Source organism: Anguilla rostrata, chromosome 9, assembly GCF_018555375.3.
Source record: "Anguilla rostrata isolate EN2019 chromosome 9, ASM1855537v3, whole genome shotgun sequence".
NCBI lineage: Eukaryota > Metazoa > Chordata > Actinopteri > Anguilliformes > Anguillidae > Anguilla > Anguilla rostrata.
The window spans coordinates 5,186,295-5,201,508 of record NC_057941.1 but is presented as its reverse complement, the minus strand read 5'-3'; the positions used below and the strand labels follow the sequence as shown (position 1 = coordinate 5,201,508).

Sequence of the window (15,214 nt, the reverse complement as noted above, 5' to 3'; positions counted from 1 at the left end):
TAGGGTGCTCAGTCGCCTCACAGGAAGAAGGTCCCGGATTCGACACCCGGCCAGATCCTTTGTGTGTGGAGTCTGCACATTCTCTCCGTGTCTGCGTGGGTCTCCTCCCACAGTCCAAAGACATGCAGGTAGACTAATTGGAGACTCAAAATTGCCCATAGGTATGAGTGTGTCAGTGAATTGTGAGTGTGTGCCCTGCGATAGATTGGTGACCTGTCCAGGGTGTATTCCTGCCTCTCGTCCAGTGCACGCTGGGATAGCCTCCAGCACCCCCCACTACGCTTACCAGGAATGAGTGGTTATAGATAACGGATGGAGGGACAGGATGTTCAGCTCTCTTGGAATCTCAATGATATAATACCAAATGTCCTCTAGCTGGAACTTCCTGTTCAATAAAATGTCTTTGGATGACTACAATAACAAATCTGAATTAGTGTTTAAAAACATTAAATCATTTTCTGAAGTGTCAACTGTTTAAGAATCTATACCTGACATTACTTTTTTGTTTTCCAGGCCCAAGATTTCAGTTGTATTTACAAAGGTTGGTAAATGATGAGGCTATTAGATTTCACATTGCATTATAAAAATCAACACAACAAAAAGCTGAGACCAAAAACTATTTAAATAAATATGCAATTTATTAAAAATAATTAATGTATAATATGGCAATTCTTGAGTCAAAAATTACTAACTACATTCAGTTTAAACCATTCAATTTAAATAAAAACAATAAATTATATTAAATAAATAAATGCAATAAATAAACACATGTTATCAATACATTATATTGCTTGTTCGTTTCACAGTTCTTCTATTTTTTATTTTCCGTTTTACGTTGCAGCGTTCACTCAAGGTTTGGATGAACGTAGTGTATTTGTCTAGAACTTCTTTTAGAAATTTACTGTGCGTCTTTCTTCTTTCTGCACTGACTTGGTCCAGAAGGCAAACATCTTCTCCCTTTATACAGTATAAGAGGAAAACAATGGACTTGTTGAGATAGCATTTAACATTCCATGAACGCTGGGGAGAAATCCAGTAGATTCCCATTTCCTCACGAGTAATATGAGGATGAGAACGTTCTTCAAACAGACAATAAAAACATATTTATTGTTCCAAACACATTCAGCTAAAGTCACACATAATTACAGGTATGATACATGAAGAACATACTGGTATCATCTCCTGGTGGATATTATTTGGTCATGAAAGATGTATGACAACAGCACTTCAAGGATGTTCTTAATGTAGAAGCATTTAAATCCGTTGAGATCTTTTGAGGAACCTCACTGATTTTCTCAATTAAATTAATCTTTCTAAATGAAAAATCCAATCTAAAATCGTCTGCTGACATAACAAAATGAAATAACATTTAAAGTCCCTGCAATGTTCCTTGCAATTACAAAATAACTTTCAAAGGGCAACCACAAAATCATATACATTCACTAGTGTAACTCTAACTTAGGGTACATTTAACCCTAACTTTCCAGAAATGTTCTGGAAAACAAAATTTGTTTTGTGGATATCCAACATAGAATCCAAAACTAGTCCAACAGAGGACTCTTTAAATATGGACTATCCACTTAGAAAAGAATAGATCATGTGACACTGAATGGATGGAGAATTCGAAGTGCATTCAGAGCATAGCTAGAGATCATTGCAGGGTTTTTGTTCACTAACACACTAATACAATTGGAAGACTGCAATCTTAGTTGTAAGCTTATTTCTTAAAAAAACACTGGTTGCCTGTCTACACTGTTCTTGCATCCAAAATGTGCTATTGGAGCTGTGCTTATGCTAACACAACATGCAAGCATACAAACACACACACACACAGACACAACAGCAGCAACAACAACAACAATATAAAAATAGTTCCTAAAGGGAACTGAAATCCCATTGATTTTGTCACTGTTTACACTCAAACAAACTTAAAATGTTTTGTTCGTAGATTAGTTCAATTAGTTTCTGACCCCACGTGAACTGAAAGGGCCCAAATTACCTAAATAAGTCAGATAAAGTGGCTCCCGTCAGCTTGCTGTACTGAATGAGGACCAATATGATTACAGTAAATACAGTGGTTCGGAGAATGCCAACAATAAAGATAAAATGCCTTCAACACAAACCTTGGTCAGCTCCAGCAGGTTTAAGTTACCCTTCACTTTCTTCAAAAGGTTATGGATATAAGGTTTTATGGATATCCGCTTTGGGTCATTAGAGTTTTTCGCCTTCACCTTTTCCAGCAATTTCACCAGGTTCTGCCTCACCATCTCTGAACAGTTACACTGAAACAAAATGTCATATGATCAAACTCCGGAAAAATGAAAAATTCTAATTTTAGCACAGGTTTATCACATTTTTTCTACATATTATGCAATTTGAACAGACTTTTTTTCCTTTTTTAACCACTCTATGCTGTAATTACTTATACGTTTACTTGTGTAATGTTATATAAAGTTGTTCATATGAGTACACTTTCAGTGCAGATTTCGCTTATTCAAGCAAAGCAACACTGAGTTATTACCAGAAAATTTTAAACAAAATATATTAGAATAAAAGCATAACTTACCTTATTCGGCATAGACCTATTTGGCAGACGTATGACTTCCACATCCTTTGGTAGAAGGGAAACAGGAAAATTCAGCTAAACATTCATAATTACTTGCTGCACATACACACATTTCATTTAGCTACTATCTTTCATGAGGAATTATTCACTGATCTGTTTTATGTGAAAATAACTTTGTGAAAGCCAAAGTTGATACGATGCTTAATTGTGCTTTGTTTGCTAACCATGTTTTGTTAGAAATGTGAATATAGTATATTTATGTGCTGTAAAGATGATACTGTTCACTAGTGTAATTCACAGTTTAGTTTTTTTGTTGTTTTGTTACATAGTGCTGCACATGTTCCGTCTGCTGATTTGCAGCTGGGTCGCATTGAAGACTTTTACTTTTGACACAGAACACGTCTTACTTAGAATCTGAATGAAGTGCAAAGGTGTCAAAGTGAAAGTGTATGTCTTTCCAATGATTTTTCGGTCTGATCTGTGTAACAACTAATGTGCATATTCAGTAGTTTTATGTACAGGCTGTAAAACTAACCTAAACTTGCTAATGCTAAATGCTATTAACGCATTCATGAAATCAACATTAAAAAATAATATACGATATATAAACATGCTATAATAGCTTAGTAGAGGGGTCCTCAATCTTATCCAGAAAGGGCTGGTGTGGGTGCAGGCGTTCATTCCAACCAAGCAGTTACACACCTGATTCTACTAATCAAACACTAGAGTCTTTGCTAACTGCTTGTAACTGCTTGGTTGGAATGAACGCCAGCACCCACACCGGCCCTTTCTGAAGAAGATTGAGGACCCCTGGCTTAGTATGTTCGGTAAACTTTAAACTGTGGTTAACATAAGTTAAGTGATGCCAATATATTTCTTGCATGCTTTCGGATTTCCATATTTGGATTAAATGGGTTTTAAAAATTATAATTAGCATACAAGCTCACAGTACGCACAACAGGAAATCCATCAAGCTACTGAAAGTCACCGTCTTGCAATTTTCCATTGACAAAAAAATAAAATAAATGCCATTACTTACGAAGTAGAAATGCTCATGATACGATCCCAGCTTTTTGAGGTCAAAAATGATCTCCTTTAGAATACAGCCCACGCCTAAATCACTTCCCTTGCAAATATGCAACAAGGCAATGGTCAGAACAACATATTTCATCATGCTGTATCCAGTGAGTGATGCGTTTCAGTTATCGCTGCTGCTGACTGCTTTATATCCATCAAAAGGAGGAAGTTTGTGGGCTGGGTGGGGGGTGATGTTCATATTTGCCATGAGTGACATTCACAAGAATAACCACGAGACTAACCTCAGCTGAAAAAAAAAATCACCTGTAAAAATATCTGAGGCCCATATAATTTTCACTCTGTTCTATGCCTCTAAATGACAGAACAAAAAAAAGGAGATGGTGAAATGTGAGTGAAATTAATTACCAATGTAATTCCCTTTGTAACACTTTGTAAATTACTCCTGAAAATGCAAAATTACAATTTTTGCAATTTAATATCACAGTTGCACTAATCATTCACATAGTAAATTCTACACACACAAGTGTGCATGCGCCCACACGCACGCAGGCACCTGCACGTATGCATACATGCACCCACATACATTCAGTGTATCCTCATGAGGATTTGGTATCTAAATATAAGTGTTACATATGCTCTGACTTTAACACCCTGCTTTATGAGTAGCTCTTACTGTAATGTGATGCCCTTCTTACGATAGAGGTCAGTCCAAATGGGCTGAATCTGGTTTGCTCCAAAGAAGCATGCCAAATAACAAAAATATACCAAGATATTTATCAAACTAGCCTAATTTATAATGGCAACTCAATAGTTATCCTATCTGAGTTTAAATAGCATGCTGTGCTATTGCAGCAGTGTCAGTCGTTTTGTGAAGTTCATGTTTCAAACTCTTATTTGTAAAACATATAAAGCATACATACAGCATGTTATTCTGAGAATAAATAGGGAAAGTATTTATTTTTGGACACTTCAAGGATACACACAAAAACAGTCAACAGTGGCCATCACTAAATGTGCTTCTGATTTCTTCCCATCACTATGATTTATTAATTTATTTATTTATTTATTGACCAGGAGGTCTGTGGAGACAAGCCGGAAGTGACGTTACGTCATATGAATAGTCAAAAGCGGTAAGGGGAGGCTGTGAGTTCTGCAACTTTCAAAACATATACTTGCCGGTAAAATCGTGTTCTCCTCTTACGTAGTTTCACACGTTTTTACGTTGCTGCAATACAGATAGCGTACTTAGCCATCTAGGTGAGAATTAATGTGTATAAATAATCGAATGGCCAGTTATTCAAGTGGCTTTATCGTCAATATCATAGCAGTAGTGCGAGGTATGTTAGCTTCCTAGCAGCCTCATACAGAGGCAACATTGCTGCTGGATGCCCATGGGCAGCATGTCTGACCAGCAGTATCTGACTGCAGAGCTAATATGAAAAATACGCGCCAACTGACGTTCGTGAAATCGCTAAGAAGCATGTTTGAGCGAGGCTGCGTAGAGTGCATGCATGTTTCCATTCAGCACGCAGGCTAGCTAATCAGGAAGCTAATCTAGCTAGCTGTTTTACGTCAGTGGTTTACTGAACGTTGTCGTAAAATGTCTTCTTACTGTGAGGAATGCCCGACTTGTTTACTTTCTGGACTGATGTGTCTGCGAAGTAAATCTATCGTTTCTGCCGCAGCTCTTTCGAAACAAGCAATATTGGAATCGTTGTCCTAAAAATGTATTCTTACCACGAAGAGTGCCTGACCCACAGGCGTAAATATGTGTTGCTGCGGCGGCACAGTGACATCGATAAATACCATCTTTGGGGATAAAAGGCTACCGTTATATGATGTAAATTTATATCAAATATACCAATGCGCAAAAAGTATGCTATATTATTGTGCTTATAAAACTCTGTAAGGTCCACCTGGCCAAAGTTCCCTTCAGCCTGAAACTGGTTATTCAAGTACGTTATAAGGTAGGCCTATCATATGAAAGCATCCGAGCACCACCCCATCATACAATTCAGTGGAGTGTCCATAGGTAGGCTAGTACATAAGAAAACTGAAGTGAGCCTCAGCCGTGTTCTTCGGTTAATGAAACTGACAGCACATGTGAAGATGTTATTAGTGAGAAATCATTGAAAATGCATGGAAATATGACAGCACCGTATTCCTCAACTCCCCTCAGTACCAGAAGAAGAACAGCAGACAACGCATGCCTCTGTTTATAAAGTTGCTAACATTTTTCATTGTCCACTCGTAAATCTTTTGGAACTGTTCAGGTGACAGAACCACCTGTACTGGTTGGGATGGATCTTGGGGGAACCTTTTTAAACACTCCGTGCTATGATGGCATTATAAACACATTGAGCAGGTGATTTATGAGTGTTTTTATGTTTGATGCATGGTAGGTTTGATCTGAATGCAGTTACGTCACTGTGGTAACCCATTTCTACGCTTACGGGTTCAGGCGCTCCTCACAGTAAGGAGAATTTTTGGGACAGCGTTTCCGATATTGCTTGTTTCGAAAGAGCTGCGACGGTTACAGCGATACATTTGCTTAGCGGTCACGCCTGTCCAGAATGTACACATGTCGAGGGTTCTTCACGGCAAGAATAAATTCCACGACAATGTTGTTAGATATAGCCTACCAGCAAGGAAAAGCCGATATTTAGACATATCCTTAGCCGGTTAGCGCTAGAAGCATTCGGTTGTGTGCGTGTTTTCATGCCATTTTACTCAAGTATTTTACAGTTTAGGAAATCAACATGTCAAAGATCGAGAAGATGAGCATCCTCGGGGTGCGAAGTTTCGGAGTGGAGGATAAAGACAAGCAAGTCATAACGTTCTTCAGTCCGTTGACGGTGCTCGTGGGGCCAAACGGAGCGGGAAAAACGGTTCGTCGTGCACTCCCGATCAATAGCGCATATAGCATTGTTTTCTGCTATAGCCGATGTCGTGCAATGTTACTCACTCGCAAGTTCACCTGAAAAGCCTGGAGCCCTGTGTAGAAACGTCGATTCCTGCCTAGAACTCTTGCTTCATTGGCTTTTCTTATAGGCTGCATTTGTTGTGCAGCCTTATTTTGCTTCAGTCACTGGGATGGCATAGCCTACTTTATACACACTATACACTCATTCTGATATACACTACATGGCCAAAAGTATGTGGACACGTGACACACTCATTCAAAATTATGGGCATTAATATGGAGTTGGTCCATCTTTTGCTGCTATAACAACCTCCAATTGTTATTGTTAAAATCTTCTGGGAATGCTTCAGGGATTTGCTCCCATTCAGCCAGAAGCATGAGGTCGGGCGCTGATTGGTCGTTTAGGCCTGGCCTGAAGTTTGGCTTTCCAGTTGGTGTCAAAGGTGTTGGATTTGGTTGAGGTCAGAGCTCTGTGCAGGCAAGTCGAGTTCTTCCACACCCATCTCGACAAAACCATTTCTATATGGACCTCACTGCGTGCCCAGGGGCATTGTCATAAACTGTTGCCACAAAGTTGGAAGCACAGAATAGTCTAGAATGTACTTGCTGTAAGATTTGCCTTCACTGGAACTGAGGGGCCTAGCGCAAACCATGACAAACAGCCCCAGATCAAGAGATGTCCAGATACTTTTGGTCATATAGTATAAGTAGTAATTTTATTAGTGACATTGCTTAATATATGTACTTTATAATAAAATTGCCTGCAAGGTGCAAGACTGACGTTAAAAAAGGGACACTCAACTGCAGTCTTGCATCATATCATATTTGCCCAGGGTTGTAAAGCATATTTGTGTTCGATTACCAGAGCTAAAATGCTTTTAAGCTAAAATGGACTCTTCTTTCTGTACTTTTAACTGCAGACCATCATTGAATGTCTGAAGTACATCACATCCGGTGACTTTCCACCCGGAAGTAAGGGGAACACCTTTGTCCATGACCCCAAGGTAAGGACCTCTGTCACGTGACACGGTGCGCCTGAGCACAGACGCAATTATTAGAACCGCTGCTTGTCGGAGAGAGAACGCCTGGCCCACTTTCAACCCACAAAACCAGTTCCCTCCACCACACCGTGTGGCTGGGGGTTCGTTTCTCAGCCGAGGCCCTTCCCCTGCTGAGATTGTGGGCTGTCTGCCCTCCTTAAAAAATTTTTAAAAAAATCACAACAAAAAAATGTAGTGTTGTTGTAAATAAACAATAAATATAAAAACAGAATCCCAACAGCAAACCAGGTTTCAGCTGCCTTGTTTTAGTGTTTGTCTTGTGCGGCCTCAGAATTCTGATGGACTGTTTGTTGGTTCTTCTCAATTCGGCACTTTTAAAGTCTGGAGAGTTCAAAGGTCAAAGCTTGTGGTAATAAGCAAGCAGGCACTGTGCTAAAATAACTAGGACAAAAGAAAATGAATAATAGACCTCGAGACACTTCTTACCCAACCTGTATTGACAAACAGTTTGGCTGTAACAATAACCAGAATGGGTCTTCAGGACCATTCAGGTTTGCAAATGAAATTAAACTTTAAATGATTTAATTTCTAAATAAAGAAGAAAAAAAAAAGAACTGCAGACACGTGGCAGTCTGAAGCCAAGCTAGCCTGGGCTACCGGTCTACTGGAAATTAAGGCGGAGTGCGACCGTCTTCCGCTCGCTGAGCGTGGCTAACGGCGATGTCCCGTGCCCGTCCCCGTCCCAGGACGCCCACGAGACTGAAGTGCGTGCCCAGATCCGGCTGCAGTTCCGCGACGTTAACGGCGAGCAGGTGATGGTCCAGCGGTCCATGCAGAGCACGCAGAAGGGCAAGAAGACACCAGAGTTCAAGACCCTGGAAGGGGTGATCGCCAGGGTGAAGTGAGTCACATCGCCGAGCACGACCGGACGAACGCCAGCCGTCCGGTAGATAGCGTTACCGTCATTAATTAGAGCTGTTCGATATTAGAATTATTTCATAGGCTATTCCATGTGAGCTCAGTCAAGTTATTTTTTTCATAATATCCAGATGTCAGGGGTTCTGCTGGACAGAATTTCGGGCTCCCCCCCCCCACTCCCCGCACTGACCCTGCTCAAGAGCTTATTGGACAGGGCACTTGACCTTTCGCGTCCTTAAAATAGAGCCCTGGGCCATTTCTGAACAGGAGTTGCACACAGGGGGGAAAACCCTGGAACTAGTGTTTGTGGCTTGTGTAGTTACTGAAAGTCCAGGTCACCACCACAAACAGGCGAAAATATAGCCTCTACGCCTAAAGTATGTGCAAAGTCTCACCACGCAACGGAATCTTCTAATTGTGACATCACTATGCCCAAGAGTGGAAGCATGTAGAACATGGTGCCATATATGGTGTTTTACAAATGCACACATGATGGGGACAAGATGAGTGAGATGTGTTGCCTTAATGTGAAAGTTTTTTTCCGTCAAAAATCTTCATATTTTTGTGTATATGCTAAATTATCGTTTAAACCTCTTTTTTTATGGTTTGAACAAGTTGAAGTTTCCATGGAGAATTTATCTAGCGACTTATCTAATGTTTTCCACTAGTCTGACGCAAACTATCATTTTTCTGGGAAACTAGCAGTCTGACTACAGGAAAGGGCTTTGCAATCTGTAGATGGTGTAGGATATGGTGTCAGATGCAACCTTTTTTTTTTTTTTGTGGTTGCGGTTAATAAAATCTTTTGCTGGCATTGCGGTTAAAAAGCATTTGAGACTCATGGCCAAAGTCATGTGGAGTGTTTGAGAGAGATTAAACTTACTACCCCCCCCCCCCCTTTTTCCTGAACACCCAAATGTGTGTTCCCCTCTCCAGGCATGGGGAGAAGGTGAGCCTGAGCTCCAAATGTGCGGAGATCGACCGCGAGATGATCACGGCGCTGGGCGTGTCCAAGGCCGTCCTCAACCACGTCATCTTCTGCCACCAGGAGGAGTCCAACTGGCCACTCAGCGAGGGCAAGGCGCTCAAGCAGAAGTTCGATGAGATCTTCTCAGCCACAAGGTTGTGCACCGCCCCCCCCCCCCCCCCATATTACTTTATCCCCTAATGGCATTATTGCACCCCCCCTGCCCCCCATAGTATTTCACCCCCCCCACCCCTCATGGTGTGCAGGTTTCTGTTTTAGCCCAACAGTAAGACACCTGATTCTACTTGTCAAGGTCTTGATTAAAGGACCGTGATTAGTTCATCAGTGGCATCAGGTTTAAGACCTTGGTGCTTGCATACCAGGCAGCTAAGGGGTCAGCACCAGGGTACATTCAGAGGATCATCAGACCCTACACACCAGCCAGACCTCTCCCGTTCTGCCACCTCTGGACGCTTGCCACCTCCCCCTCTTCGCGTCTGTACTTCCCGCTCCCGTCTGCTGTCTGTCCTGGCCCCTCGCTGGTGGAATGACCTCCCCGTGACGGTCAGAACAGCAGAGAATCTCACCACCTTCAAACGGAGACTGAAGACTCATCTCTTCAGGCTGCACCTCTCCCCACGCCTCCCTAGCCTATAGTTTAGCTCACTGTACCTAGTTAGGATAATATGATTATGTTAGTGTATCTGGCAGGATTGTTTTTGTCTGATTAGGTGTGATTAGATGTGATTCCAGTGCTAGTTTGTACTTGGTAGGATTCTTGCTTGCTGAACAAGCTTACTCTACAGGGTTGGAGTCCTGATCGATGTGGTCACTTCTGGCACTACGATCCTTACTTCACTCTAGTGTTTCTTTTGCACCTCTACATCATGAACCAATGCACTTGTTGTACGTCGCTCTGGATAAGAGCGTCTGCTAAATGCCTATAATGTAATGTAATCAGGTGTCTTAGTGCAAAGTCCCCCGTCTTTCCATGTAAGACAGGGGATTCCTGGTTTAAATAACGTCTGAAGGGGCAGGAAGTTTCCAACTGCTCTAGCACTGATGCTGTACTGATAGTCTTCTGAGTGACAGCGACTTCCTTGCTTCTTTAAACTGGTGGAGTCAGCAAAAGGTGCATTCCCAGAAAGATCTCTGACATTCACACCTTGGAGGGTGAAGACCAATAAGAAATGACTAACGTTGAAGTGTCTTATATTCACGGATTTATTTGAATTTGTGAACTTGTGAAGTATTTTTTCCGCTGAACTCAGGGTAATTTTTCCTTTTTTTTTCTTTTTTGCCAAGTTTGAGCTCAGTTCAGCATATGTATAATGCAAGGGTTTGCCTCTTAAGAGTAGCCACGAGAAACTTGAGTTTGTTACACTAGGGTCGGTGACGTTATAGGTTTTCAAAAAATGGAAAAAGTGGCAGCAATTTTTAAGGCTTTTAAAAGTTGTTTGAAGTGACTCAGTATTACCTAAATTGAATCTCATCTCGGCGCGAGCGCGTAAAAACCTTGGAACAATTCCAGATATACATTAAATGCGTGGATTGGGTAAATATTGGGTGGTGTTCAGCCAAATTGCTTCCTCCTGCAGTAACTAAGATGAAATAAAAGGTGAACATAGAATGGTTTGAAGTAGAGCTTGGCTCTTAAGCGGGCGCGTGTTTCCCGTGTCCCAGGTACATCAAAGTCCTGGAGACCCTGCGCCAGCTCAGACTGAAGCAGGCCACCACCGTCAAGAACTGCCAGGTGGAGCTGAGGTACCTGAAGCAGAACAAGGAGAAGGCCCAGGAGATCCGGGACCTGCTGACCGCCAAGGAGGCCCAGCTGGCCGCCTCGAGGGAGAGCGTGCAGCGCCTGGAGGGCCAGATCGAGCCCCTGGAGGTGGGGTGTGGCTGCCGTGGCGACCGCGCGTCGTTGCCGTGACGACCGCCTGATAAAGCTTGGCTGTGCTTACTGGAATGTTTTGAATTGACAGACAGGGGCAATGAAGTGGAGCAAATATCACTTTCCACTATAATAATAATAATAATAATAATACAATTTTACTTGTATCCCATGTGTCATGGTGAATCATGCAGATTCCAGAATGTTTTGATTTGAAATGGCCCCCAGGGACAATAAAGAGAGACTGAGTGATTGATTGATAGATTGATCCTCAGGTGTATTATAGCAGTATGCTGAGTGAGTTTTGGACATTTGGCTCAATCTCTCTCCCTAATGTCAAGTACCATCGCTGTGCCATCTTGTTTTATTTATTTATTTATTTGTTTGTTTGTTTATTTATTTGTTTATGTGTTTCTTTCCGTAGAACCGTTTGATGGACATCGATAATAACCTGGGTAAGGTGATGAAGCTGGATAACGACATCAAGGCCCTGGACAGCAGGAAGAAGCAGATGGAGGAGGACAATCGGGAGCTGGAGGAGAAGATGGAGCAGGTACAGCACCATCACCGCAGTGAGCAGAGAATGCCCCGCTGCAGGCCCAGGATGTGACCGTTGGAGGTTGCCCCCCCCCCACACACACACACACACACACACCCACCCCCCCCAATATTCTTTGGTGAAAAGTTCAAATACTAGCCTCACTCTGAATAATCATCACGTTTTAAAAAAAAAAGGCCACATTAAGCTTGTTGAGTGATCGGGATGGTAAATTTGTACAAAATGAACCCTTGGAGATGGACAACTCCAGAAAGCATATGCAAATCTTTCCTGTGACACTTTTCCTTGATTAGTATTTGTAATTAGTATTTTGTGTTTTTTTTTTTTTTTTAATTGAGGAGTGGGCAGGCCGTTCTGCTCCTGCTTATATCATTTGAAGCTTAGTTTCGCACGCACAGGAAGGCACAGAGGGTTGCGGGTCGAGCCGCGATCACCGTACAGAAAAGGCGCCGTTCACATTTTTCAGATTTCAGCGTCGGCCGCCCTGTCGACTGCCAGACAGTCTCCTCGACGCGCGTTCGATTCTTCGCGTGAAACCGGATGCAGAACCGAGATAAACAGACGATGCACGTGAACTTGTGTTTCTGTGCCAAGTCTGAACAATTACACGTACCTCAGTGTTTCAGAATCATATCTTGTGCAAAGGGCAAACCACGATGATGTCACTTTCTTATGATTAGCACAGTATCTGTGCATCTGGGACCATATTTCTTGTGTTAGGCCACTTACTATAAACTATGTCTTTTTATTAGTTCTTATACTCCTAGCATTGTAGGGACGACTCAAACTAACCCAAGTTGGGAGCTTTACTCTTTGACTGTGTAACACTGAATCGTATGTGTTTACATGCGATCAGTGGGTATGCAAACGTGAACAGCCAATGACTGTTGCCGTTGCAAAGTGCCAAACTGTGCTGTATAAGAATGCTCTGCCAAACTCTGACCTGCGCATGGGACACCTGTGTACCCAGTGAAGCACTTTGGGTGTTGGGCTCTGTGCTGTTGTTTCTTAGTCCTTTAAATGCAGTGAACGTAATTTAATCCAAACAACTGTGTTTTACCTGCAAGTGCGCAAGTGCCTACAATGGAGTCAAGTGGCAGGATCGCACACCCCACACTGAAATACTGGAAAGGACCAACTGCAAACATATAGAAACCATCATTTCTCTGCACCAACTTCGCTGGCTCGGACATGTCACAAGAATGCCAGAACAACGCCTTCCAAGGAGGACTCTGTATGGCCAGCTACACCATGGCAAGCACTCAGCGGGTGGGCAGAAAAAGCGCTATAAGGATCAGGTCAAAATAGCCATGAAGAAATGTAACATCAACCCGGCTAACCCGGAAAACCTAGCTGCAGAGCGATCCATCTGGAGGCGACAATGTGAGGAGGGTCTACAAAAACTAGAGACAGGTATCACAAATGCACGCCATGAAAAGCATGCAAAAAGACATGCACGCCTGCCAGCACTTAGCCCACCAACACCAAACCCAACATTTGTGTGTCTTGAATGTGGTAGAGAGTGCAAGTCACAAATCAGACTTTTTAGTCACCAAAGGACATCATCGAACTCGATGGACTACCTTAAGCAAGTGTGTGTGCGCGTGTGTAAATGTCTGTGTATGTTGTGGCAAAATTGATTGGCGAATTTTAATGTGTGGAATGTCTGAATTCTAAAGCAGCGGTAGGTAAAAACAGATTGGAATCAAAGGTTATAAATGGTGCCCAGATTTCTTCAAACTGATTTCGCGTGATTAAAAAAATAAAAAAATTATTTCCTATAGGATGGTTTTGCCATTGTGTGGCATTTCCTATATTTCCAGTTTCAGAGGACCGCTTTCTTGGTGGTAGTCGTGGTGACCGATACAGGTTTTGTGTGTTGAGGTGATGTGTTGATTGGTAGGCCGAGGGATGGGGGGGGAAGTGGAGTACTGCAGTCCACGATGTGGGACATTCCGCAGTTAAGCCTTCTGATTCCTCAGAACAGTTGTTGCGTAGGTGGGCGGAGCCAGGTGGCCTGTGAGTAGGTGTCTGGGGTGTCTGCAGTGCGGTGAGATCATCCACATTGCACTCAGAATGGCAGACTTCCCTCTCCCATGTGTTTGATTGTAGCTGAATCGAACACTGAATGTAAACAACCCCGCCCCCCCCCCCAGATAACAATTGCGATATGGGTTATATGGGGGGGGGGGGTGGGGGGTGGGGGGCTCCCTGGATCTGGAAAGGTTGGGAAAACCCCTGGTCTATGGCGGTGGCGGCGGCTTTTTGAATGCGCCAGTATCGATGGAATTGATCGCGTACGACCGAGACTAAATTTGGATGGACTCGTAGGTCAGCCTTGAGTCAAGGGATTTCCATCAGACGAGGGCTGGTATCTGCATGCTAAATTTGGCATGTTCTTATCTTGTATTTTCCCCCACACACCAAAAATATAGTATTAATACCACATACCTAACTCCTTTCTACAAACCCTGATAGCATGCATGATAGAGTGGTGATTCATCGGCTTTTGAACAGGATGTAAAATTTCACCTCTGAGGAGGAACGAAGCAAGCTTCCACTGATCGTGACAGATAGATGCCAGCGTTGTCGTAGCTTACTGACAATGCGTGACCTAATACATTTTTCTTTTCTTTTTCTTTTTTTTTTTAAAGAAACTCCAAGCGTGTAACATACGCAGGGTTTTTCCTGGCTCAAAATAGGGCTTGGGCGATGACTTTGCGTAACGGTTACTGTGGTCGATCCGGCTTTGCCGCCAGTGGGCACTCAACGAGCTGTTTCCCTATATTCAGCTGCATTTAGAATGTTTCGTTCTGCAACATTCTAAATACAATTGAGCGGATTCTGCTGTAGTTAATTTAGTTTGTCTAAGGTTGCACGTAAACTTCAGAAGCATTCAGAACTTCAAACGCGGCATCTTTCACGACGAAGTTATAAATTGGGCAGAAACTAGGCCCAAGAAAGCAAGCAAGGTAAAAACTCCCCAGTGGGGAGGAAAACACTCAACAAACAGTGACAAGAAAAAGATTTCCTTGCTGATTGATGGGTATTTCTTACTATTAATGCAGACGAGGTAGGCCTGGCAGTATGGACGAAACATCAGTGGTTTTTATAGAAATGGATTAAATGGAGTCAATTCTTTATATATTTTCTGGCTGTTACTGCTCACAGCCAGTTTGAGCGCTGTTTCCTCCTCATACTGTTAACACGATCAATTCTGGGTAGAGCGATGTCCCTTTCTTTGTGTGTGTAACCCAGACCTGGGTCAAATACTTTTCTGTGCTCTGGTGTAATTGAGCCTGCCAATATGACCAGAAGGCGGGGTTTGCACTTTTTTGAGAGTATTTCATT

General features: G+C 42.6%; 1 protein-coding gene and 1 long non-coding RNA gene across 2 annotated transcripts in view; one reads left to right on the top strand and one right to left on the bottom strand.

Moving 5' to 3' along the window:
• Nucleotides 1-836: 836 nt before the first annotated feature.
• LOC135262384 (uncharacterized) lies at nucleotides 837-2,642 on the bottom strand. Its single transcript, XR_010332200.1, has 3 exons — nucleotides 2,567-2,642; nucleotides 2,124-2,282; nucleotides 837-957 (listed from the first exon to the last, which is right to left on the bottom strand). It is a non-coding gene; the product is annotated as an uncharacterized LOC135262384 (long non-coding RNA).
• A 2,055-nt stretch (nucleotides 2,643-4,697) lies between these two features.
• Nucleotides 4,698-15,214, top strand: part of rad50 (RAD50 homolog, double strand break repair protein) — a 30,365-nt gene continuing 19,848 nt past the window's right edge. Inside the window, exons 1-7 of the mRNA XM_064349558.1 lie at nucleotides 4,698-4,782; nucleotides 6,350-6,492; nucleotides 7,448-7,531; nucleotides 8,275-8,429; nucleotides 9,383-9,568; nucleotides 11,097-11,301; nucleotides 11,729-11,857. Coding sequence (XP_064205628.1) covers nucleotides 6,364-6,492; nucleotides 7,448-7,531; nucleotides 8,275-8,429; nucleotides 9,383-9,568; nucleotides 11,097-11,301; nucleotides 11,729-11,857 — 888 coding nt within the window. The 5' untranslated portion in view covers nucleotides 4,698-4,782; nucleotides 6,350-6,363. The remainder of the gene's footprint in view (nucleotides 4,783-6,349; nucleotides 6,493-7,447; nucleotides 7,532-8,274; nucleotides 8,430-9,382; nucleotides 9,569-11,096; nucleotides 11,302-11,728; nucleotides 11,858-15,214) is intronic.